Source organism: Ictalurus furcatus, chromosome 12 (assembly GCF_023375685.1).
Source record: "Ictalurus furcatus strain D&B chromosome 12, Billie_1.0, whole genome shotgun sequence".
In the NCBI taxonomy this organism is placed as follows: Eukaryota; Metazoa; Chordata; class Actinopteri; order Siluriformes; family Ictaluridae; genus Ictalurus; species Ictalurus furcatus.
Window position 1 is genome coordinate 6,398,666 of NC_071266.1, and position 27,716 is coordinate 6,426,381.

Genomic DNA, 27,716 nt, shown 5'->3' on the forward strand with positions numbered 1-27,716 from the left:
GGGGGGGGGGGGTGTAAACTTTTCAACAGGATGATCGATGTAAATTTTTTTTCATTTTGTCTTCTAGGAAGCATGTAAATATCTTATGTAGCTTCTGAAGGGCGATACTAAATGAAAGAAAAAAAAAAAGAAGAAAATAAGATCATCCTGTTCAAAAGTTTAGGACGGCTGAGGGTCCATAGCTATCAAAGAACATAAGCTTGTTTTATGTAGTTGCTATTTCCACGCTACATTACGTTTACATTTATGGAATTTGGCAGACGCCCTTATCCAGAGCGACCTACATGTATTTATCTCATTTATACATCTGAGCAGTTGAGGGTTAAGGGCCTTGCTCAAGGGCCCAACAGTGGCAGCTTGGTGGTGCTGGAGTTTGAACTCACAACCTTCCGATCATAAGTCCGACATTTTAACCACCTTGTTAGCTAGCTAGCATGACATTTGCTTCAGCTCTACATAGACATACCAAACTCAGCAGCTAGTGACTGAATAAAATATTATTATTATAGAAAAAAATAATCAGCACCTTTCTGACCAATCAGATATCAGATTATCTGTCATACAGTAGACGCAGGTGGAACAACAGCTAGAGAAAAGCAATATGAAGAAGCTTGCCAGATATCCAATACTCTATCATGAAAAAAAGCATGTCACAGATTATCTGTGGGCGTTTTTTTTGTTTGTTTGTTTGTTTGTTTGTTTTTATTGTGGATTGGCATGCCTTTTTAATATATGACCTTCATGATAAATTGTCTTGCACCACTAAATAACAACGGAATAAAATTTTGTAGCGCTTTAAAGATGCTACACAAAAGCAGCCCAGCACTACAGAGTGCAAACACACACGACAGGGGAAAAGAACCCAAACAGGGTCAGTCCACACTAGTGAGGATTTTATAGAGAGGAGAGAAAGTGCAGCACCAGGTCACATTCTGCCGCACGCATACATACATACATACACACACACACACACACACACACACACATACCCACAAACAGTCAACAAGTGAGCCTTGTTTTGCAGTAAACATTAGTATAAAGGCTCATTCAGAAGCTCGAGGTTGTGCTGAACCTCCTCCAGTGTCTGTGTTGCCTGTTGAATGCTCCAGTTGTTCGCTCTTGTGTGCTACATTGGCAACAGCTTTCACGCTACATGACTTGGCACCATTTTGCACCTTGTAACACTTTGAAGCAAGTTAGCAATTCGTTCTGTCTTGCTGATGTGGTAGAGCTGCCTCTAAATAAAAGTCTTTGCTTGTTTACATTTCTCTTCACCTTCAGATCTCGACTCGTGTTATAATAAGAGACATATCGGGCTTTCATACCTAGCATATGTTGGAGATGAAACCAGGGAGTGCCAGCAAGTGGATCGGCCAGATCTCTAAATAAAGATGTCTGTATGTGCATACAGTACATGCTTGGACAGACACTGTACTGTATAAGTGTTAAGTTGTATAAGTGTTTGAGTGAACACCGTTACACAGTTACAGTACACCCACATGTAGTGCAACTATTCAAGAGTGGCTGCACTTCCTGGGACAGTGTCAGTTGGCCAAATTTATTTATTTTTTTTAACTCACCTATTGTGAGGAAAAACTGAACGGCCCCATGTCTATCACTTTTATCGCTTTCTCTTCCAATGCCTTCCCTCTCAATGATAATCAAAAGTTAGTCCCCTAACAGCTGGAACTGACTAAGGGTTGGAGCCCTTACCAAGTTACCAAGAGTCCAAGAGTTACCGCCCTAAAGACTTGGTATAACCAAGAGTTATAGCTTTAAAGACTGGGACTAATGAAGAGGTACAATCATATATATAAAAAAACCCCCACTGGGCATAAGGAGAAATAGTAGTTCTAACAATAGGGTCTGACCAAGAGGACAATCTTTCAATACTGGGTCTAACCAAGTCCTCAAGATTTTGCGTTTTCAGGCCCCAAAAACGCCGTTGTCGTGTAAACGAACAGCCAAAACCACATAAATTTTTTTCCATTTTTAGTTGAAAACATTGTCGTGTAAACGGCCCCTCAAAGACTGCGGCTGACCAAGAATCTGAAGCCTCTAACACATCTATTAGTCCTTTTGCAGAGTCTGTATCAGAGTAAACCTCATACTTTTGGCTCGGTTGCTATTTGTTTTTTAGTTTGGTTTCACACTGCATCAAGCAAGGAGTGGAAAAAAAAAAGAGCATCGGCTTGAGGGGAAAATGTACTCGTCAGTCTCAGAAATACAGTACGAACCTTTACAAAGTGTGCATAGAAATCACAATAAATCACCAGAATGCAGAGAACATGGTTTACAATGGTCACAGGCTCACAGAAACTGGACAGTTGAAGACTCTTAGACGCCACTGTAGCCTCAGATTGCTGTACTTTGCTCACAGGAAGAAACCTGATGTGGTCTTCCGCTGTTGTAGCCCATCCTCCTGAAGGTTTGATGTGTTGTGAATTCTGAGACGCTCAATCCCATCTTGCCGTTCTCCTCTGACCTCTCTCATCAACGAGCCATTTCCACACACAGGACTGCCTCTCTGCTTATGTTTTTTTGTTTTCCACACCATTCTGTGTAAATTCTGAAGAACCGTCGTGCCTGAAAGTCCTTTAACTGTATCTGCAGCTATGTCTTTGGGATCATTTTGAGGCTTCTGGGGCAGTTAGGTCGAAGCGCACAGAGGAAGGGAACACATCAAGGTTTGATTTAAATGGGCTAAACACTGTACACATGAAAGCATGCTTAAAACCGTGTGGACCAGCTTCGTAAATGAGCATCCTACTTCGCTCCTCTATAGTCGAATAATCAAATGAATAATGTGCAAAATTGTTCAGTGTTCATCTATTCAACTGCAAATAGTATCGACACACATCTTCAGAGTCCAGCTGTCCAGTGTGAAGATTATGTTGCCTTTTAAGTGTGTAAGCCTAAGGGGATGTATTTTGATATTTCTGCACACCCATAACAAGTCTTACCATAATCACTGAGCATCAAGCATCTTTTTAGAATGTTAACAGATCTTGACATGTTTCAGCGCATGCAAAGAGTTATAAAAGTCTTTGAAGGCCAATGCTTTGGATTTGTTTTAGTTCCTGATAGCACCTCATAATGCTAATGTATTTCCTGCTGTTGGTTAAGTAGCCACACATCACACATTACCAGGAACAGTGTGTGTCTATATATATGTGTGTGTGTGTGTGTGTGTGTGAACATCTTGAGTAAATTTGCATTTCATTGCGCTGTACGAGCACTCAGATCCTGTTTAAACCAAACATTTTACATTTTAATGTGCGTAACCATCACTTTTCCGCTTCAGGTCAAGATACAGATATCTTAATGATTTATTTATTTTTGTTACAGACTATGGCATGAGGATAGGACTCACAATAGGGTCTCAGAATTTGGCTCAGTGATGAGGTTCTATGATATATTTCGACAAGTAGGCAAGGATGACAAATATTTCCGAAAAGAGTCTCTGGAGTCTCTGGACTTTTTCCCCCTCTGGTGCTGTTCGTATGTCTGAATTGTAACGCATATTTCTCCTTGCCCGGGGTTGACTTAAGAGTGTTCATTGTAGTGTAGTATACTGACGTTTACACTGTGTATCGTTTGAGGGTGTAGTTGGAAAACAGCCCAGGACCACCTGTTGTCATGTAACCAAATGAAGACTGACTCATTAGTATACACAAAAACACGCATTTATACTCATATATACTCATATACTCATACAAGACAGCAGATTCTTTTGTTTTTAATTTGTACAAATACCACAAAGTCACTGTGGTGCTCTCTAGGAATAGATATGTAGCTGCATTTCCCCACAAATTTAAATTTGTGGTATGCATGGACTGACTCAGATGATGGGAATGCAAAGAGACCTGGGAAGAGAGTTGTGTTTGCGCTGAATGAAGCGCTTCTAATGAAATGGAGGGCTAGAGCTCCTCCTGTTGGTCAGATAATGCTAAAAATTTCAGATCATTGAGAGAAACCCGTTTTTGTTCGCATGTTCGTTCATATGTGTCTGCCTATGTGACTGTGTGTTTGCATTTATAGATTTAAGGACTAGTGTCATGTCACAGTTCATTCCCTTTTTACCTTATAGTTTACTATTTGAGGTGGAGCTATTTTGTAGTGTTGGGTGGTGCGCTATAATATTATTCACAGTGCACCACACATCCAGTGTACTAGTTCTGCAGTACCACAGTGCATAGCAGTTTCTATCAGCTCAAAATGTACTTGTCAGGATGGATACTGGCGTACCGTTATATACGGTATAAATGTAAATAAAAATGTTTAAGGACTACTAACGCCAAACAGCTCTTGGTAGTGGTGTATTTAATACAGAATCGATTGAATAATTCTGTCTTTTTCTGATTTCAACTTGTTGGGTAATTTGTAGTGTTAAAATTGTTTAAATGGTTCAAAAGGTGGACCATGATAATGTGTTTCCAGAGCACTCACTCGTACGTGTTGTCTGTATCATAAATAATGAGGATCACCAAGAATTAAAGTCTTAAACCAGCACTTAGACCTAGAGAGATTTAAAGGTATAATCAAGTAATTTGAGTCTTGATAATTGGGACTAACCAAGAGCAAGTCTTTAAAGACTGGAACAAAACAAGAGCTAAACATTTAAGGACTGGTACTAACTAAGAATAAGAGCCTGAAACAATGGGACTAACCAACAGTGAGAGCCTTAACTACTGAGATTGACCAAGCGGTAGAGCATAAAAACTGGAGCTTACCAAGAAATAGCGCTTTAAAGACTAGTATTAAGCAGCAGTTAGAGTTATAGAGACCCAAAAGCCCAACCAAGCAATCGGAGTCTGAAAAACTTAGACTAACCGAGAGAAAAAATCCTTAAAGACTGGGACATAACAAAAGGTAGAACCTTAAGTACCGGAACTAACCAAGAGCACTAAACACTGAGCCTAACCAGGAATTAGAGCCTTAAACACTGGGACTAGCCATTTGCAGGAGCCTTATATGCTGAGCTTGACGAACAGGTAGAGTGTAAATACTTGGACTAACCAAAAACCTGGGAAACAACAAAAGTCAAAAAGACAGAATGTGACCAAGAGCTAGACCTGCAAAGATCAAAGAACTAGAACTTGTTCCCACTTAGTATGCGCATTTGTGTACAGTATAATATGCTCATTCGTGTACATCTCTGCACATGCATGTGTTTCTAACATGTGTTTCGACATGTCTGACATGCAGGTGTAATTTTGTCCACATGTTTGCACCATAGACATTTACATTTGTTCATTTGGCTGAAGCTTTTCTAATGTTTCGCTCAAAAAAAAACCTTGCAATGGCAGTTTGGTGGTGCTGGGTTTTGAACTCAAAAAGCCTTAACCGCATTGCCATCACTGCTCCATAGAGTTCCAGCACTCACGATTCCTTCTCATGTGTGTGCATATTGTATTCTGTGTGTCCTGGCTTGTGCTTTACAGCCTTAACAAAGGCTAACAGGGCAGCACTAATTTGCATTTACCCATTTTCAGTGTGAAGTTTTAAATATTCAAAATGTAACCTTTGTGTGGGTTTGGGCAGATGACTGTGCAGAGTATGCTACATTTCCTAAAGCAGACTTTCAGCTTTAGGAAATTTTGAACGGTGACCATTACTACCTGGACAACACAAATTGTCATTTTAAATTGTGTAAGCTTAAATGACATGAACGGTAATGATTTATACAGTGACGTTAATTTAGGTTTTAATGCTCTGGTGCAAGTTGTATTAAGGAAAATGTGAATAATTTTGGCACATGTAACGTATACGTATAGCTGTATAAATAAACCACACGTTACAGTGAGAGAAAATTCAGTCAGGTTTGGTCGTGTAAATAAGGCCTGTGTTTCCTTTTGCATATTGTGTTATAGTGTTCGACGTTACCTGATAACAAGCAGTGATAGCATCATAACATGCGTATCTGTATTCTACATCAAAAATATACCTGTGTGAGTAACATGAGCTTATTGTGCTGTTTATTATTTTTACATGAAGCATGTGATGCTGCTGGCAATATCCGCTACTTTGTGGTGTCCTGGAGCTAGTTTTTCTTTGAGAGTCTGACTTAGGTTGTATTTTTCTACTTGTCGACAGTTGACATGGGAGTGTGTGCTAGTTTACACAGAGTGTTACAGTTGGCCAACAGTATCACCTGCGGTGACTTACTTAATGTGTGTCTTCAGTATTGTACATCAATACACTCTTAACTGCGGGTATAGTGCTGTAAATGCCTGATCTGTTTTTATTAGCTATGCTATAATTCATTTTAAATTTGAAACATTTATTTAAACATTTTTTTGACCTTCTCTCACCAGGCTTTTCTGGGGGGCTTTGCTTGATGCTGGGCCTAATTCTATGTCTCCTGGTGTGACCTGTGCTCATTACTTGTCTCATGTTGAACCTTTTCAGTGGGCGAGGCTAGGAACCTGATCCCGATGGACCCCACTGGATTTTCTGATCCGTATGTGAAGCTCAAGCTCATCCCCGACCCCAAAAATGAGACCAAGCAAAAGACCAGGACTATCCGCTCCTCACTCAACCCCACCTGGAACGAGTCCTTCACGTTGTGAGTGAAAAACAAAGTGGCCGGTTCAAGACACTAAAGGCCAATTCACCCTGAAAAAAATGTATGATGTTTTCTCATGTACGTTACAGATACACTTATGTGTGTGTGCGTGTGTGTGTGTGTGTGTTGGCAGTAAGCTGAAACCCACAGATAAGGACCGCAGGCTTTCTGTGGAGATTTGGGATTGGGACAGAACCACCAGGAATGACTTCATGGGTTCTATGTCCTTTGGCGTATCTGAGCTTCTAAAGTGTTCAGCATGTGGATGGTGAGGATAGTGTGTGTGTGTGTGTGTGTGTGTGTGTGTGTGTGTGTGTGTGTGAGTGTGCACCTCCTCAATCATTCCTGTTAACTGATGATAATCATGTACAATAGTTTAACATCTCAGCCTCATTAGTTTTGATTAATTGTGTAGGAGGCAGAGAAACTGAGAGCGTTGTAATGTGTCGACGTTTTTGTTGTTGCTTTGTGTGTTTGTACTAGGTATAAACTGCTGAACGAGGAAGAGGGCGAGTATTACAACGTGCCCATCCCAGAGGAGGATGACGGGAACGTGGAGCTCAGGCAGAAGTTTGAGGTGAGAACTGATTGATCTAGTGATACTGCTTTGGTTATCTAATATTTATCTAATTTTACTCTGTCTTCCATTCATAGCCCTCGGAGGTCTTAAAGCAGTGTTTACCAGTGCATTCCAGACTCCGATACGTTCTTACGTCTCAGATACACCTTGTGTACTCTGTATTAATACGTCCGGCGTGTTAGAAGGAAAATGCAGAAATGTGAAAGTCAAAGGATATCCAAGACTGGTATTAGAATCCAATTCAATTTTATTTGTATAGCGTGTTTACCAGTAGACATTGTCACAAAGCAGCTTTATAGAAATCCAGATTTGGATTTATCTAGATTTGAATCCCTAATGAGCAAGCCAGAGGAGACAGCGCTAAAGAAATGCTCCCTGGGCTTTCGTATTGAGGTTCTTTGCACTGAAAGGACGTTTTTTTTTTTGTTTTTTTTTTCCAGCTCATGAATTACTTAAACTCTACAACTTTGACCTTGAGCCTTTTATTTATTTATTTATTTATTTTTGCCCTTTTGTACTTATTGTGAAACGCTATGTTCAAATCTAAAAATATAAACATATTTTTCCTTAGCCTTAGGTCAGTTTATTTCTTTCGTGAGACGTATACTTTAATAATTATTAACAATTAAGCTATTCTGTATCTATCTCCTACCAGTAATCGGAAATGCTTGAAATCCGAAAGTATTAATTTGACCAAAATGGATCAAATTTTCCACTTTCGCCAAATGTAATCAGTCAGCCAAGACATATTCGGTGTCCTGAGTTTGGTTCTTTAGATTTGCCCATCACTTACAAAGCTAATGTAGCTAACAAAGAGAGCGTATAGCTACCAGATTAGGATCATTCTAAACTGCTTGTCTAAATTACACTCTCGTGTCCGTTTGTGCTTTCTGAGACCGTATGACATTTTCATGTAAAAAAAAATAAATAAATAAATAAATAACTAAACGTGGCACATGTCCACAGTACGGAAGATTGAAAAATGTTGCTTTTTCGCATCTTCAGCTGTCCAGCTTTGGTGAGCATGTTGGAGGGGAATGTTGGCTCTTCAGTGTGGTCTTCTGCTCTTGTAGCCCATCCACCTCAAGGTTTGCCGTGTTGTCCATTCTGAGATGCTTTTCTGCTCACCACGATTGTACAGAGGGGTTATTTGAGTTACTGTAGACTCCCTGCCAACTTGAACCAGTCTGGCCATTCTCCTCTGACCTCTTTCAACAACAAGCTGTTACCACCCACAGAACTGTCGCTCACTGGATTGTTGTTGTTGTTTGTTTTTTTTGTTTGTTTGTTTGTTTTTGCACCATTCTGAGAAAACTCTAGGGATATTTTTTTTTTTTACATAAAATATCCAAAAGATGAGCACAGCCTGGAACCAACAACCATGCCAAGGTCAGCGTCCCTGAGATCATGTTTTCCCCGTATTCTGATGTTTGATGTGAACATTAACTGAAGCTCTTGGCCTGAATCTGCATGATTTTATGCACTGCGCTGATTGGCTGATTGGATAATTGCATGAATGAACAAGTGTACAGGTTTTCCAATTAAAGTGAGAAAACCTTAAAGAAGAGAATTGGAAATTTACATGGCGTCGGATGATTACGTAGTTGCACTTAGGCTTATTCTAATTATTTCTTGCTACGAAACTGTTTGCATCCACATTTTATAACTGAGGTAAGCATGCAGTTTGCACAATGCTAAATTGGTAGCTGTGAACTTTCCTCACTTGTTAGGTATAGTATGTTAACCTCCTAGTTCTAGGGCAACACTAAAGAAGCAAACTTGGCTGATTGATAACATTTTTGGGGGGGTTAACAGAATAATGTGTAAATTTGTTATTATTATTTTTTTTTTTACATTTAAATGTGTTTAATACACCAATGCAGAAAGCTAATTATTCAATTTCTTTGCTTGTTTGTTTTTAAGCAAATGGAATTTTGGGGTGCAACATGCATACCGCATACACAATTCTCTTTTTTAATCTGCATTTCTTTTCTTAACTTCTCATTTAACTTGGAGAAACAAGAGAGGAGTAATTTATTTGTCTGCGTTGCTCGAGGAAGCTTGATAGCAGCGATCCAGGCATAATCGTTTTTCATCATCTGTAACGGCGACGCTAAATAAGTCTATCAGTCATGAAAACACAAGTTCACTGTTATCCGTCGGCGTTTCGCTGTGTGAATTTGTCTGGGCCGCGGTAGCATATTATTTTCCAACAACGTTAAGCAATGACGCTGCATTTAATATTCCATCAACATGCTGTAAACATCGGCGAGGAGTTGGCATACTGAACATGAAGATAAATCCATGTATTATCTAGGAACGGCTAAGGCGAGCAGTTAGAGAAATGCAGTGTCAAACGGAATATAGTGTGTTGTGTTGTTACTGTTTTCATCCCCTGTTCTTCTTTTCTCCATGTGATTAATTTCGCAGCTGTAAAAGCGTTCTTTTCATTTTCTTTTCTTTTTTTCTACGCTACAGCAGGAGCTGTACATGAGTCAGTACTCAGATTTCATTTCAAAAATACTTGTTGTAACCAACTATGCAGTTATTTACCAATGAGCAGTCCTGTTGCTTTACCGGTTGCGAATTGCACATGATAATGTGTTTCAAGTTGTCCCTGTTTCGAATGAATAATGTTCATGCACAATGAAATCTGATACTTTTCCAGTTCTCAGGGATTCCCTGTTCACATTTATTTGCTACGTCCCCTTTCCAAAATAAACCTGAATCAGTTTTTGCCAGCACGAACACTGAATGCACGGTATAGTTGTGTCTGAAGATGGAAGAGAGCATTTATAATCATTTGTAAAATAGGCATATTTTAATCAAAGCCGCTTATTTTCCTAAAATGGATGACAAAAGTGCAAGATAATTGTAGAAGACACGCCGAGTGCATTTACATTCACACTAAAAAAAATCTGATAATTATCTGATTTTCGCATTTTCTAGACTCTAACATTTTCTAAACAGTAGACTGGTAGGTTGGTGGGTAGCGTAAATATATATAAATACGATGATATATAATAGCATTGGTTGAAACCTTTCTCTCTTTTTTTGACGAATCAGGTTTATTTTGTACATGCAAGCATACTCAGAGAGCTTCAACTAAGAGAAACAACAAATGTACTGTGTGGACTGTCTTTTTGGAGGAAGACTGCATTAGTAGACAAATCTGTGCGGAACATTTTATACTCTGGCTTTATAACGCTTCTCCACATGAGAGAACTAGCAATAAAGGGCTTTGCCATTTGCTCTCTAATAACCAGATCTGATTGGGGAATGTAAATGCAGAGCACTTACAGGGCTGGAAATGTCATCACTATGGCTCTCTAGGTAAACACACACACACACACACACACACATATAGGTGGTGCCCCCACCGTTCCTGCAATGTTTTGCAAACACAGTGTGATAATGGTTTGCTCAATGGTTTGCTCGACATTGTATAGATGTGTTAATGTTCCTACACCTAAAAATAGTGTAGGAATGTTCGAATTGTTACATTTTGTTCATTAGTGCTACATAAAAACATTCTCCACCCAGAAGAGTTTTGCCATATTGAATGTATATGACCATAGCACTGGGGGAAAAAAGGTTGTGCTAATCACTCTGCTGGGTCGTACCACAGCAAATCAACCTAAAGTCTTATTCCAAAATATGGCTTTTTGTAAGAATGCCTACTTCACTGGAGGATGTAGTCTGTCTATAACTTAAACATGTTTCAAGGTTGTAGTGTTGGCTTAACGGGCCTTAAGGGTGTGTGTTTTCTTGCCTGGCTGTTTCCATGGCAACACAGCAGTCCCCATACTTCCTGTCAAGCCCGCATTTGTACATTACCTCGTCTTGAACAACCCTCCCCCCACATAGACAAACACACATCATGACAGATATACAGTAGTTAGCGACATACACCCTTCATAAGGGATTTATTAACCAGAGATACTGTATTACTCTATTTCTCATTTTCATCTTTTTTATTACATATTACATATATATATATTGCATATACCCTTCTTTCATAAACAGTATGTTTATGCACATTTTGAATTTGATGTTATTTTGTAAGGTAATTAATTGCCTTAATTAACTGTCTAGTAATAGCTAATTAGTCATAAATATTCTAATATACATGGACCCTGATTCAGTTGAAAAGAAATATGATGATTTGCAAGGACAATTCATGCCATGCTTTTTAGTTTTCAAATAGTCATGTTGATTGAGCAGTTTGTAACTAAATAAAAGATGAGCATTTCTCAGACACTTAGAACAAGTTTTGTCCGGGTGGTTTCTTCAGTTACTTCAGTTTGTCCTTCTATGAGTTTCCCTTTCAAAATAAGTTCCAAGTAGAACCCCTTTTAGAAATCTGGACCTGTTATAACTATTTTTTAAAGTGTAGGAGTGTGGGAATGCGTATGCCTCACATCCAGCCAAAATGGAAGCCATTTTTTGAATCAAGAACTGGCTCTTTTATAATATTATGGTGAAGAACGGTTGTAGATCAACACTGTGTTTGTGGGAAAAGAAAAAAAAAAAAAAAAGCACTATAAAAAGATCTTAGACTCATTGTGAGAGAGTGAAGCTTTGAAATGTCCACTAGATGTCAGCCTTTGCATTTGAAGTGCTCCATGAACATTCCGCTAAGCCACAAAGTCAAAAGGCATTCAACTCAGCTGCATTACGTTGGGCTGAGATTTGGGCCAGCTTGGCTTGATCATGTCTTGGTTAGACTTCTTGATTCTGCTTGGTCAGTTTCGATAGTATCAACTCATTCACTGGGACGCCACATAATTTAAACCAAATAATAATCGGATTTTTAAAAACGTGTTCGCGATGTATAATAAGATTTGATACGCTGAATCTCTCTGTAAGGAGAGGTTTATTTAGTAGTTATGTAAGGAGTCTCCAGTGTCAGTAACAGTAAGTTTTACACTATGGAGAGGACGGTGCGATTTCCAGTTCCTTTGGTATCATGCCCATGATGGTATCATGCTATCATGCCATATTAACTTCAAGAGAGAGAGAAAAGAGAGACTGGTAAGGGAACATAATGTAATAATAATAATGTGTGATAGCAGGAACTTTTCTTGCAGACATTAAATGTGCCTACAAACTGATTTAAAAAAAAAAAAGTACAAGTACATGTTCTTTAATAAATATTGTGTTTTAATCCTTTTTTTTTTTCTTCTAACCTCCTCTTTTGGCAATTTCTTCAGGCTTTCATTTGAAAGTACAATGTATAGAATTAAACAGCAACATTTCAGAAACTCCATGGAGATTTAATTTGTGTTAATCAAAATGAATCTCCTGTCCTGTGATTGCAGGATAAAACAATAGGAGACCGTAAAAAGGTGAGAGTGAGAGAGACCGAAGGCTCTCTTTGCTCCGGTTGGTTTGGTCTTGGGTTCGAGTTCAGCCTGATCTGCATCGTGATAGCACTCTCTGCTTTAACTGCCTTACCAAACAAAAATATTTAGAGCTATTATAATCTCTGCTAGAACTTATCCTTCACACGCATACCTTTGAATATGTGAGTTGGAGTGAGTGGGAATCAGATAAATTGTAAGACGAGGCCGAAAACTGTGTGAATTCTAAACAGTTTCATGCTGTCATGTCAGAGTCTAAGTTTGTTTCTGTTTGCAGTTCTGCATGGCCTCTCAGGGCTTTCTGGCTTCCCATTTCTGGAGCTTTGCATTGCTCTGAATGGCAGAAAAAGAAGAAATATTTCAGAGCCATTATATCTTTGAAAGCTTTCTGCATGTCATGGTTAGAACGCAGCAGTCGCTCGGGCAGCCTGCGTTTCTCTGAGCATCGGATGTAAATGCAGACGGCTTCCACGCACGATGACACGTTGATGGGTCTGTTTACCGACACACTAATAATAAATGTCTGCTACCTGACAGGTTCATTTCTTTGCCTGCTGAACGCTGCAAGCACTGAATCCACTGTAGATTGATTTATTGTGCTACATTAAAGTCTTTCAGTAATGACATCTAGAGCAGCCAGAGAAAAATCTAGTTAACAAAACTAGACAGCCGAAAATCTTTATTAGCCTGTACAACTGTGAAGGATTCCCGATTTGAGTATTTTGCCCAGTACCAACACGTTAAACATAAAACAACAACACAACAATACAATTTTGTGAATTGTGTTATCGCAGTTGTGAATGTTGCTAGCTATCATGGCAAGCATAAGTCAAGCGAGGGTGTGGGACTGTCTGACTTTAGGAAAGGGAGTTTTCCTTTCCTAAATAGTGTAAAAAGATTGGGAAAAGGAATGAGGAAGGTTTTAAATTTGACTAGTTTGAAATCAGAAGCTAGTTAAGCCTTTTGAAGAACTTGTTTTATGTCCAATATCTACACGGGGTGAAGCTTATCAAAGGGCCTGGAGTTGATCATTATGATAAAAGAACTGAAATGATTCGACAGCAAAAATATGAGCAATTGCATGGCAGGTCACAGTTTAGAACTCATTATCAAACCATGGATGTATCAAATCAAATCGTGACATCTTCCATGGGTCTGAAGTCCATCACTGCCCCATGTGTGTCCCACCACAGGAAAGTATAAAGGTGAGGCTGGGGAGACTGGAGGTCCAAGCTTTCATTCTAAACCTCCTAGCTGAAGGCTAAACTCAGAAAGCTAGTGTTTTGCCTGCCAATCAGTGTTACACTGCAACAAGTTTAAGCATTGTTTCTGCATCCAAAATGGCGTGTCTGCTCAGATTAACCCTGAGTTGAAGTGTCGCTAACATGCCCTTTGTTGGCTTTCTCATTCGTTGAATACCAAGCCAACATCTTATGGTCTCATTATTAATGTAAGCACGACCAAAAAAAAGTGTTCAATTTGTCATAGGGATATCAGTGTCTCCTTCAATTGTGTCCAGCTGTCCTATGACGTATGAGTAGCAGATTTGAACCTAAATTCTACCAATTCTACTCAACTACCAGGTGGGAATTGGGGCTAAAAATCATTGTATATTTCAGTTCAGGTTGTATTTTGTCCTTCAACTGCTCCATTATTTCTTCCCATTTGATTAATCTTCCTCTGTCATCTGCTATACCCTCCTCCCGCAATGTAAAGAATACACACATCCAGTGTCAGTGGATGTCAACAAGGGCATGTTGCAAACAGTAATGAGGGTAACTGTGTGCACCAGCATTTGCAGGTTGTCTAATCCAGTCATTTCCTAGATGCCATTTGCGATCAAGCATGACTCGAGTTGACTGTGTTCAGTCAGGATTATTTGTGAATTCAGCTAATTTCTTTCGTTTTAACTGTATTTATGTATACAGGAAGCTAAGCTTGGACCTGGTAAGAAGGCTGTTACCCCTATTGAAGACAACAGGTCCAGTTTGCCCTCCACTAATCTAGACCAGGTCAAACTCACCGACTTTAACTTTCTGGCCGTGTTGGGAAAGGGGAGCTTCGGGAAGGTTAGTACAAAAAATTTCAAACTTGATCATGCACAAATTTTAGCTGATTTATGCAGGCTTTTAGTGCTGACTTTTTTTTTTCCACAAAGAAGCAGTTATTTAAAATGAGTATGGAGAGGTATTTTATTTATAGCACAAGAGAGAGAATTTCTCTTGTTGATAGTGCTTGAGGCTGATTAGTTGGTGTGGCAAGGGCATGATGTCTGCTGCTCCTGAGACAGCAGAAGTCTTAGCTTCCTTAGGGAAAGGAGTGTTAAAGTAATGGAGAGACAAGAATTAGTGACAAATAATGTAGTGCAATCATCAAATATCAGCTCTCTGATTAGCAGTTTCTACCCCTCTTTTTACTAGCTGCTAGCCAGAGGGTTTCGCAGTGATCATTGGAAACCAGCTGTGGATAACCAGGCCTGGCTGTTCCATTACTTTTGTTTTGGTCATTGTTCTTGGTTCTGGTCTGGTATGTCTTCAAATGTGACAATACCCATGTACAATGAGCACCACATTGTGTATATGTTCTCTTACTTCAGGTGATGCTAGCAGAGATGAAGACCTCAGAAGAACTGTTTGCTATAAAGATCCTAAAGAAAGATGTAGTGATCCAGGATGATGATGTGGAGTGCATCATGGTGGAGAAGAGGGTGCTGGCACAGCAAGACAAACCCCCATTTCTCACCCAGCTTCACTCCTGCTTCCAGACTGTGGTAAGGTTCAAATCCTTGCCCCATTTTCACCTGAGAGTGGGTAATCTGTGGTCAATGGCCTGATAGGGTGATTGTAGGTAAGGAATGCAAGGAGCATTGGGGCGAAGGCGTGAATAGGCATGACGTGTAAGGTCTGCCAGGGCACTATTGGTAAGACCCAAGTCATCAATGGTAAAAGTCTGAGAGGGTATTTTGCAAAAGGCTTATTAAGGAATCATGGATAAGAACTCTCAGGGTATTTGGGGTAAGGTACTGTAAGGTACTCAGGACACTGTAAGGTAAAGCCATTTAGGATATCGTGGAAAAGGCCCACCGCATCAAGTACCAGGACTTTTAACAACCGATGAACTGGAACGCTGCTTTTAACATTGCTCTTAACATTTATCCATGAAAGAGTTGAAAGGTTTCAGTTGTATAGCTTTTGGCTTAAGATTGCTGCCAAAAGAAACTAATGGTACTTGCAGGCAGGACCAGCACCAATTCTCACACCATGCAAAATCATACATAAGCACAAACACTGAATTTCAAAAATACTCAATTTAAAAACAATCGTGCTGTTTGTGCCATCAAAAAAAAACCAACAACATTGTGCTCCTTTATTTCTGAATCTGGTTTATATTTCTCAATTTCTCAAAAACAGTAAAAGCACAAACCATGTTTTAAAGCATAACCACATCCAAACAAACAGAAGTACTAATATTAAGTTGCTTTATTTTTATTACAATAAAAACAATTTTTTTTTTTTTTTTTTACATATCAGATATTTCCTATCTGGACCGAGACACTTTAAATGTTTAATTTCTCAATCTCTTTACCAAGAGTGAGCATCGATGGATGTCTAGATTGACGTGTAGGTGTTTGTGTTGTGCCTCTCCATCTGTCACTCACTGCAGGCTTCAGCTTAGCTCTAAATTAAAGCATGATGATGATGCCCGGTCTCTCCTAAACAAACCTCTCCTCTGCCAAATTGTTTTTGAAAAGCCCATTTTACCTCTGTGAAATGTCCGCGATTAAAATAAGCTCTCAATGTAGGCATCTTGATTTGGATTTGGATTTTTTTTTTTCAACGTTTCTCGAGAGGATTGTGAAGAATAAGGGCATCCAGAAAGGTCTATAATTTCCTTCCATAATAAGCACTATAATCATATGTGTGTGTGTGGGGGGGGGGGGAGGGGGAGGTTAAGCATGATGGGGAAGGGAGGAGTAAAGTTGGTGTGTGAATTATGTAGTTAAGATTATTTGTTTATTTATTTATTTATTTGACAGAAAGCATTGAAAGAGCAAAAAGAGTACAGATCTATGTACAGACAATCAGCCTATAAATACACTGCATTAGTAACCACACACACAGGTGCACCCATTCGTTCATTACCACACTCGTTCTCCGCTAGTCCTCCTCCCATTAACAGCTGGTCTCAGCCAAGCCTTCACTGCCACTGCGATAGATGAAGATGATTCCTTCTCTCTTTCTCTTTCTCTTTCTCTTTCTAGGACCGTCTGTATTTTGTGATGGAGTACGTGAATGGTGGTGACCTCATGTATCACATTCAGCAAGTGGGCAAATTTAAGGAACCTCAGGCAGTGTAAGCTATGTGTTTGACTTATTGATCCCATTTACGCCTGCATGTAAATATATGTACTGCGTGTACTATACAAATCACTTGCCCACCAACTTTGTATTGTTCCTCATTTCCAGTTCTATTCCAAATATTATTGTTGTATCAAAAGACAGAATGTTGCATGGCAACGTGACGAAGGACTCTATAGAAGAAGACGGATGTTTAATAATGTCCATATCTTCCGTGCTAACTTTATGGCTGCCAGGGAGGTCCATGCGTGACTGAGAGAGTGATTATCGAATGGGTTTAAATGTATTTACACTTGTCAAAATGACCTCTGACTAAAAAGAGTCTCAGACCTCTTGAGCGATCGGGTTTTTGAACACCTAGAGTTTCATTGCTGTTTAAACACTATTCTTCTCGCAGATCTAGCAAAATGATACCCGAAGAGTAATTCAATGAGGAAATCTAAATCTAAATCTGTGTGGAACTTATGAACTGCTTGCTCTAATATCCTAAATAAACATTACATGAGTGGAAGGTGGACTTGAAGAGTGAAAGTTTTAAGCCTGTGGCCTATAAACCGACTTTGGCTTTTTCAGAGTCCTGGTTAGAGTAGATTGTTCCAGTAAAATGCATAACATTTCTCGATTATAAACATTGAATATTCATAATAATTATTTCTTGATTCACTTATAGTAATACCTATTCATTGGTTAGATTTAGAAATTTTGTGATTTAAGCAAAAGAAAAAAAAAAAAAAAAGCTGAAATATACGTTGTACAAAAACTCTTGACTGGCGGAATACATGTGTTTTAATTCCAGGATCCTCCGTATTCATTTAACAAGAAGTAAACGGGATCTTTTGCTGGATTTCTCATGTTCATATCTGAACGTCATTAACATGTCTTAGTCTCATCAGTAGTCCAGTCAGAACTTGTTAAAAATGATTCCAGCTCGCTGGTCCAGCATCTTTACAAAGCAAGCCATGAGTAATAATTATTTGTTTAAATGGGGAACGTGTCGTATTCTAACTTCTGTCATGAAGGCTGCTGATTGGCCGTGATTACCTCAGGTCATGCTTTGCAGAAAAGCTGTGGATGATTGCTGCTCTTGTTGAAGTGTGCGCACGAACAGAATGAGATACCAGCGTTGTGTCTGTCATTACAGGTTTTACGCAGCAGAGATCGCTGTCGGGCTGTTCTTCTTGCACAAGAAGGGAATAATATACAGGTGACAAAGCATGCACACAGTCATGTGTTACTACTGTATGGTTTTTTTCAAGACCAAATTGAATATTATTGTAGCTAAGCTACAATGCGTCAAATAAAAGCTGCATTTTGTTGTGTGTGTAAATAAAGAAACAACCTTTTTGTATCAAATTCTGGGTATGTATGGGTGAAAGACACAAAAACCCCTAATCTCCATGGCTGTGCGTGATTTTAATACCCCCTGCCACCAGTTCCAGTACTACCTACAGTACTGTCTGTCTCTAAGTCAAATTCCCTGTGCCTTATTTGTGGCAGTAATGCATCTCTAACTCTAGTGCCCTTATCTCCAGCTACAATGCTGTAGCATTGTGTGTGTGTGTGTGTGTAAGTGTATAAGGGTTCACCTGAACTCATCTGATCTGTGTCTCCTATTCTTACAGCTGTTCTGCTCATTTCAGCTCTCTTTAATTCCCATCTGCAGTCCTAGGGAAATAGAGCACGCATAAACACCCAGTTACACACAGCCATCAGCAAATATATGACCGTTTGCCTTTACATGGCCAGAGAGAGAGAGAGAGTGAGAGAGAGATGGATTTATTAAGCCTTTTAGCAGATGCACATTGGATGTCCTTTATGCACTCTATCTTTTTACAGCAGAGGCATAATCAGTCAAGGCCTGTAAGAAAGTCCAGGTATTTAAATTCGCAACTATACAAAAGCTCTCATGAGACAGTAGGACAGGATTATTGAAGGGAATTTAAGGAATATTCCCCTGCTGGAAAAAAAAATAATAAATAGAAACCATCATACAAATTCTAATAGTTTCCACTACGAATACCATTACAAACCATCAGCTAACCATTAAAACCATTAACAATGGTGGCATGTTAATGACATGACATGCCACCAATAGAAGGCAACAAATTACCTGTAGAGACCCACAGGGACTATTACAGTTTCCATTAAAACCAATCCAATTCCAATTATAACCATTAAAGCCATTACAATTTCTATGAAGGGTTTCTATTGTTTTTGTCAGCAGGGTTAATACAAGTCTATAATCTTTTCTGGTAATGTTATTAATCATGAGACAACCTGGCGAGATTTCTGAGAAGAACTGGATATTTAAAAATAAATGTAATAAATATAAATTTAATCCGTAATAACACATTTTCAGTCTTTACTGCTATTGGTCACTATTTAGCTATAATGAGACAGTCTGGCAGGATTAATGAGAGAAATTTAAGTCATATTCATACATTTCTATCATCTTAGCTGGTATTGGTCACTGGAAACAGTCTGACAAGATTTCTGAGAGGATTCTGTAAGTTATTCATACGTTTCCATAATAATCACTGCTAATGCTAGCTAGTTAACTATCATGATACAGTCTCACAGGATTTTTCAGAGGAATTTAAGTAATGTTCATAAATTTTCAGTCTTTACTGCTAATGATAGCTAGTTAGGCAAGATTTTTGAGAGGATTTTCAAATCATATTCATACGTTTTCATTGTTGAACAGTGCTATTACTAGCTAGGTAGCTAACGTGAGATAGTCAGACAGGATTTCTGAGAGGAATTTAACAAATAATAATAAGTTTCCATCATTTTCAGTGGTATTTGTAGCTAGTTCGCTATCATATCATGCGACAGTCTGACAAGAGTTCTGAGAGGCAGGATTTTTGAGAGGATTTTCAAATCATGTTCATACGTTTTCATAATCGTCACTGCTAGTGCTAGCTAGTTTGCTATTACAAGACAGTGACAGGATTACTGAGAAGAATTTACGTCATATTCATAAATTGCCATAAGCTTTTCTGGTAATGCTGGCTAATTATCTATAATGAGACAAACTGAAATGATTTCTTAGAGGATTTTCATGGCATGTTCATAAATTTTCATAGTCATCACTGCTAGGGTAGCTAGTTAGCTATCATGCGACAATCTGACCGGATTTCTAAGAGGGTTTTTAAGTCATTCGTACATTTCCGTAATAAGTTATGTTCATAAATGTTTATGGCTAATATGTTTGTGGCCAGCTAGGTAACATGAGTAAACATTTATTTCACAAACACTTTTAGTCTTTACCACTAACATGGATTACGATTAGTAGAATCATAAAAATACAGATGAGCTGCATTGCATCACATCCTGTCATATGAAATGACTCTGTATGTGTGTGTTCTTTCAGAGACCTGAAGCTAGACAACGTGATGCTGGATGCTGAGGGACACATTAAGATTGCGGACTTTGGCATGTGTAAGGAGAACATATACAACGGGGTATCAACACGCACCTTCTGTGGAACACCCGACTACATCGCCCCAGAGGTGAGGGACTGAGGTGTCGCAAAACACCTCTTCGGTACTGTGTTTCTCAAATCATTGACATGTTCTACATTGTTGTAAACTAGCTGGGTAACTAAAATGATGTGCCTTAACCAAATCCTAATGTAGGGGACAGATGTGGGGTTTAGAATAGTTTAGTTTTTCTATATTTTCTCAAAAATCTTAAATCTCAAAAATAGTGTAGGCATGGAAAGATGGTATGTATCCTGTAGTGCTCCTTGTACTTCGTACTGGCCTTTGGTGTATTACAAAAAAAAAATACACACTGCACTTCACATGAGTGAGTGAATGAGTGAGCAAGTGAGAGAATGAGTAGGTACGGGAGTGAGTGAATGAGTGAGCAAGTGAGAGAATGAGTAGGTACGGGAGTGAGTGAATGAGTGAGCAAGTGAGAGAATGAGTAGGTACGGGAGTGAGTGAATGAGTGAGCAAGTGAGAGAATGAGTAGGTATGGGAGTGAGTGAATGGGTGAGCAAGTGAGAGAATGAGTAGGCATTTGAGTGAGTGAGTGAGTAGGTAAGGGAGTGAGTTAGTGATTGAGTGTATGAGTGAGTGAGTGAGGGATTGAGTGAGTAAGTGAATGGGTGAGCAAGTGAGAGAATGAGTAGGCATTTGAGTGAGTGAGTAAGGAAGACAGTGGGGGAATTAGTGAAAGAATGAGTGAGTGAGTAAGTGAATGACCTACCTCTGTTTTTTCAACCTCAGATGCCTCTCAGTGATGATCTTTATCCACACTGACAGACACACATGATAAAGACACAAACACGCTCAAACTTTGTCTCTACACATATTCTCTCTGACCTGCACTCACTCACTCACTCACTCACTCACTCGCACACACACACACACACACACACAAGCCTCTGGCATTGTCTTTCATGTTTATCATAATCAAGTGAACTGAAGATTATTTGATTTGCTATATGTATTTATTCGCTGTCAGTCTCAGTGAAGGAGATGTGGCCTATGTGACTGTGGAGGTTAATTTATTCTTGCACACAAGCATGCCTGCGTCGTGATATACTGTGGAGAAGGCGTTTTATGGGTAAGATGATACCAAAGGCTTGCAGAGGTTCTGCAATCCACACCTCCAAAATATAAACCCAATCACATCAACATCAGAGTGCATACAAACATACATCTCTGAATAATGTTTATTTCATCATACACTACTATACGGCGTGGTTGTTTTTGCCTAGCGCCCTTCATCACAGTGATGTACACAAAAACCTACATTCAGCCACCCCCATATTATCCTGAGTGGTAAGATCCAGAACTGTCACATGTTGTTAGTGTGACAGAACATAAACACACTTAATTTGCTGCTCTGTGTTGCTTTCTAGCCATGTGAGCCATATGGAATTCTGGGTAAGGGAACGAGAAAGAAACATGACGGCGGTTGTGTGCTCAGGTCCTGCAGATTCCGTTTTCTCTCTCATTTTGAATTTCCCTTAGGATGCATTTTATGTGAAAAGTCTAATCCCGACATGGTTTGGTATTGATTTGAAAAGATGTGGTTTCAGCAATTTTCTGTCGTGTTTTCCGGACTATACGAATATTTTTTCTCTCTCTCTAGCTGGTGTTGTGTCCTGTATACATCATTGGTGCAATGTTAATCCAACGACCCTAAAGGAGAAGATGTATCTTATTAAGAGCGTAGAGAGTGATGAGCTGTACTGTACATTATTATTATTATTATTATTATTATTATTATATTAAAATAATGAAAAATATGCTCCTGGTTAGTGGAATTTCACTATGTACACTTTCCCCAAACTGATTATATCTAGATAGCAGGGTTCGGTATATTTTCAATGCCTATGGACAGTAATGGCTGTTTGTCCCTTCATGTAATTTGTACATTGAATGGACAATGTACTATATGTTTAGTCTATTTAGAGACTTCTATTTTCTCCTCCAAAGGCACTGAAAAATCAGTTATCAAGAAAGTAATTCACTTTGTTCATGTTTTCACACCTGCTACTGTATTTCACGTTGCTTCTCAATTACTGTTGATAACAACTTATGAATGTATCAGCAAAGTGGGATTAAATAAATTCGTTTCAAAATCTAGGGAGCGCTTCACTAAGTGGAAACCCTTGACTCGACATGCCAGCAATAGGCCGTGCAAATCTACAGTCTGGAATAGAAGGAAATAAGCCCCAACTTTATACCATTCTGTGCATCCTTACATGCAACCATTGGTGGCGCTGTCGTTTAAAACAATCCACTTTAAACTGTTTGTTAACAAATAAGCAAATATGATGATATGGGTACCAGAAATTGAGCTTTATTTTTATGTTTGTTTTGTTTCTAAATAGCCCTGCTAGTCCATGTACTGTAGTGCCTGCACTGCCTAGAGTATAATGCAAGGTGTACATTATTGATGGGTTTTTTTTTTTTTATCTAAGCAAACAGATTTACGGGACGTGCATCTTATACGCCAGTGTGAATTATAGCCTGATAAATACAGTCATGAGAGATTTTGCAGGTTTATTATAAAACATTAATCGAAGGCTTGGGTATGTCAGGCCATTTTTAACACGAGCAGGACCGAATCTAAGGTAATGCAAGTATTATTTTTCTCTGAGCACTCAAAGAACATTTTCTTAGAATTTTCCCTTCCCTTCGACCACACTCTTCGTCGCGTTCCCTTTTGTTCGCTGTCTCCCACACACTACGCACACACATGTCCAGCAGCATCTTGACAGGAAGGTCATCGCGTGTCACATAGGATTATGTCCAATAGAGCGACTACCAATTTAACACACTCAGTAATGGAGCTAACAGTCGTGCATATGTATTGGTTTGAAAGGCTGCATCATGATGACTTCCTCAACCATGATATGTTACAATATCAATATGCTGTTTTCTGACAAGAAAACGCTGATGTGGGTTCAAAGCGTGACCTTGGACGTGTGACACGCCATCATTATAGCGCTGATATACCAGAAATTTCCATTCAGCACATTGAAACATGTCCCGTATGGATGTCACGGTGTTCTCTTCCTTGAGCAGTTCTCTTTCTGACAGATGGACAAGACCTGAGGCTGAGCAGAACATCAATCTTCTTCCACTGAGTCCTTGAGGAACACTCTGTACACTCTATTTGTGTCTGTCTGGTCTTCCCCCGTCTTGTTCAGAGCACTGTGGCCTTAGGTAAAGGCAACTCAAAACTAAAAAAAATAGCCCTGGATCTAGAAGGAATGGTGCTTCTAAAGCTATATGAATGGTTAATAGAGTGTTAGCAATGCCACTTCTGAAGGTCCTGAATCCATAAACACAAAAAATGTGTGTAATTAGCGAAATAATTTATCACACAGAGACAAAGATCTATTCCAACCCCTTTAATATGCATTATAACATTGTATGGTGGAGTGACAGAAGAATAATCTTGCGAACACCTCTGACTGCATCAGTATACAATCATACACCCCTATGACCATTCAGTGTCCTCCATTAATATTGGCACCCGTCATACAAATGACCAGAATCCGTTTATTCATTTATCAGGCCGGGTCCACATTGTAGCGGATCCAGAATACTGGGCACGAGGTGGGGATACACCCTGGATGGGACATTTTAAATGGCATCATGAGTTCTGCCATACACCATACATTCTGTAATGCCAGGATACTACAGCTCAAATCTTGATTGCCTCTACTTGGAGGTTAAAACTTGGCCATAGATTATTCTTTCAGTACGATACTGACCCCAAAATATTTTTCCAAATCAACTCAAAAATGATTGAAGGCCATGGTTTTAATATTTTGCACTGGTCATCTTAGCCTCCTGTGAAATCTGTGATCTGACTCGAATAAATTGTTATATATATTATATAACATAAATCATTTTTTTAAATGGTCCAAGTGTTGTCCCACATTGCTCGACGTTACAGGAAGAGACTCTGCTATTATTCTTCACCACATATTAATTTAAGTCATCATCAAATATTACTTTTTTGGGGTGCCACTCATGAAACCTGGACTTTAAGGACAAAAAAATGTTCTAGTTAGTATGTAGAATACCTATTTATTTAAAAGCTGAAATATTACACAATGCATGTGTTATTTTTTATATGTATAATATGTTTTACTCCTGTTTTATGAAGTGCCGATATTTTTTGTAAACCACACTGTCAAATTTTCGATGCACTCATAGACCACACCATGGTCTTTATTGCAGAAAACATATGACACAATGGTAAGTTCGTAATAAAAAGCCAGTTAACACTCTAATCAGCCAGGACTAATTTGCCACATGGACAGTAAGATGTCAGTTATCAATTATTTCACCTCACGTAGCACACTAATGCCTACAGCTTCAGAGACATTTCTCTACGGCTTATGATTTTATTTTATAGTTGAATGCGCAGTATATGAAGCAATAAATTGCACCATTCAATTTTCTTCTCCAATTTAACTCTAATAGGAGCCAGAAAAAGAAGGATGGTGTGGAAAAAAAAATGAAGCATCTTCAGTCCCACTGTCTGGTAGTCACCACATTATGCAGATTATCATGATGTCAAAGTTAAACTGCGCTGAACTTTGTTGCACCGCCAACATTTTTCCACACATGAAAAAATCTTTTCACCTGAAAAAGAATAACTTCCTGCCAGTGTGAGCACTCCAAAGGCATTTGAAGGCAGCCACCTGCTACTTACAGTATACGTATATAGACACTAAGCATCTAAACACACTTGAAGGAGAGTACTAACTGCCCTATTTGCTGTACTCAAGCTAACAAATATCTGTGATTGTCTAAATTAAAAATAATATCCTGTGGCCGTCAGAAAATCTGTATTTACGCACATACTATCTTACTTACTATTAAAATGTTTCTTCACAGTTTATAGCTCTAGTATGCTGACCAGCTGACTAGATACTCCACATTGTACATTTCCCATGTTAACCTTGTTAAACCTTGAGGATGGTCTCAATGCAGGTATTTTGGCTGCGAGACACAAAGCATTTCATCGTGAAAGCATGACTTGCCTAAAAAGTGTCTAAACCAAGTGTGACAGATGAGCATCTGCTGAGTCCAGTTGGATAATTGCCATCACTGGCTAAAAAAATGGACATTTGCTGTGCTTTCAGAGGCTTACAAAGCTACTAGTTGCGCTCTGGCTGAAAGCCCAGAACATTTAAATGGCAAGCAGGAAAAGCAGACATTAATGGTGAGGGAAGTTTATGGTGAGTTTTACATAAAACATGCAGGACATTATAAAGCATAAACACATAAAACATAAATACATAAAAATATGATGAAAGACAACGATAAAAAGAAGTCACAATGATTAGAAAGGAAAAACGCAACAGAAACAGGACTGTAGTGCGGAGCCTGGGGTTTTAATCAAAGGCTTCAGAAAGCAGAAAGAACAAAGTCTGGAAACATATCAGTTTTTCTGTGAGTTGGGTCCAGCTGTGGAAAGCGTAGGTGGGGACCCTCAGCATGTTTTGTTTTAAATCTGGACACTATTAGATGACCAGTCCATGTTGTTCTACTGGGGTTGTGTAACGACATTTAGGTCCAGTGCCCTTTACTGCTTCATGTTGAAGTCTATCCTGTAATGAACTGGTTGCCAGTGCAGAGATGTGAAAATTGATCACACAGCTATATAATAGGCTTACGTTGATGTTGCTACACACAGGCCTCCCTACCATACAGGTCATACATGTGTACCTATACAATTACTGATATTCTGCACAAGAAAGTGGGGGAATCAGATGTACCAAACACCTTAATGTCACTCAACGGTCACCCAACCAATAATATCCAGCCAGTGGCAGGTCTGTGGTCAGAAATTGTCACCAATGAAGGTTCAGAGAATGGTTGACACTCTGTGTGAGGAAAAAGATGAGCTATAACCTCTAACTGTATGCCTACAAGATGGACCTACTAGGTAGTAGTGTCTAATAAACTGGTCAGTACATTTAGTGTGTATCTTTTACCTGGAAATGTGCATGTTACTGTAAAAGGTACAAAAGTGGTCCTTAAAATCTAGTTAAGTACCTTAAAACATATTACATTTACACTACATTCATATCACCATGTAGGCGACATAAACTAAGGGTACAAAGGTACAAGGTTTCTGTATTCCTGGAAAAAAAAAACGTTTCAGAAAAACTTAAAGAAAGTAACACATTAAGTAATAGAGAACTTTCAGTTAAAAATCATAATGGAGGCTGTCTTTATCATCTGCAGAACCAATATAAGCGTAGCAGCCATGTTCTCCAGAAGAACCGTGTCAGGTTCTCCAAGATGCTTCAAAAATCTTACCATCCAATTTCCTTATTAGTCTGCACAACCGCGTATCTAAGAGAGTTAATCTAAGCGTTATCTAAGTGTTTTCATGTCAGATTGTGTAGTTTTTTTTTTCTTCCTGTTCACAGCTCTCTATAGTCTATTTTTATACATGTATCTTTTATTTGATTATTTTTGAAATGATCTTTGCTTTACAGAATGCATAAGACCTTTAAACAGAGCTGTAAATGTGTGATTGTGTGCTAGAGCAGATGGTGGAATCGAAATAAGAGCCTCTTTGTGCCAACTCTTGGCAGAAAGAGTGCTGCTAAACACTAACTAGTAGCATATACAGCAAAGAAGATGAGTGCTATTAACAATCACATGAAAATCTATATAGGCATGTGTGTAAGGAAATATATTTTTCCAGTTTCTAAATAAGTGAATGTTTTAAAAAAATTAATGAAGCCTTACTCACATACACATTCTGACCCTTCTCTTCTTTTGTGTGTGTAGATCATCGCGTACCAGCCATACGGTCGCTCTGTGGATTGGTGGGCGTATGGTGTGCTGCTGTACGAGATGTTGGCTGGACAGGTGGGACAAAATTTCAACATCACAGAAGAGCCAGTCACCACCTTGCAGTCACTGTAGTCATGTTCATTACAGAGGAAGAAGTGTTTGGCGGAGGTTTATTACCCCATTTTATAACAGACTCATTTATTCATGAAGCGAAGTTTATTTCAAATCTCTCACTGTATACATTACATTCTTGCACTTTATGCATGCTGGTAATAATATCTCAAATCAAACACTAACATTTTAAATTAAACCGAGATGACAGATCACTGCATGGTAAATGAGTCGCACAAGAAACACATCCACAAGACTAATTGCCAATTATAAAACCACTGTCAACTTATTTTAATAATGAGCTTCAATATTATCCATGATGCCTGTGGTGAATACAAAACTTAATTTCTTTTTTTTGCCTAATTCCTTTCTAAGTTGAACAAGGCTATTTAAGGTGTAAGTGATGTTGCCAATTTTGGTTATTTTGGGTGTAGATTAAGG

At 38.9% G+C, this 27,716-nt stretch overlaps 1 protein-coding gene across 1 annotated transcript in view; it reads left to right on the top strand.

The window, feature by feature from the left end:
• prkcaa (protein kinase C, alpha, a) overlaps positions 1-27,716 on the top strand; it is a 193,874-nt gene that overhangs the window by 136,396 nt on the left and 29,762 nt on the right. The window contains exons 6-14 of the mRNA XM_053637310.1: positions 6,412-6,568; positions 6,702-6,836; positions 7,052-7,145; positions 14,440-14,580; positions 15,108-15,281; positions 16,773-16,864; positions 18,011-18,073; positions 20,243-20,381; positions 27,159-27,239. Coding sequence (XP_053493285.1) covers positions 6,412-6,568; positions 6,702-6,836; positions 7,052-7,145; positions 14,440-14,580; positions 15,108-15,281; positions 16,773-16,864; positions 18,011-18,073; positions 20,243-20,381; positions 27,159-27,239 — 1,076 coding nt within the window. The remainder of the gene's footprint in view (positions 1-6,411; positions 6,569-6,701; positions 6,837-7,051; positions 7,146-14,439; positions 14,581-15,107; positions 15,282-16,772; positions 16,865-18,010; positions 18,074-20,242; positions 20,382-27,158; positions 27,240-27,716) is intronic.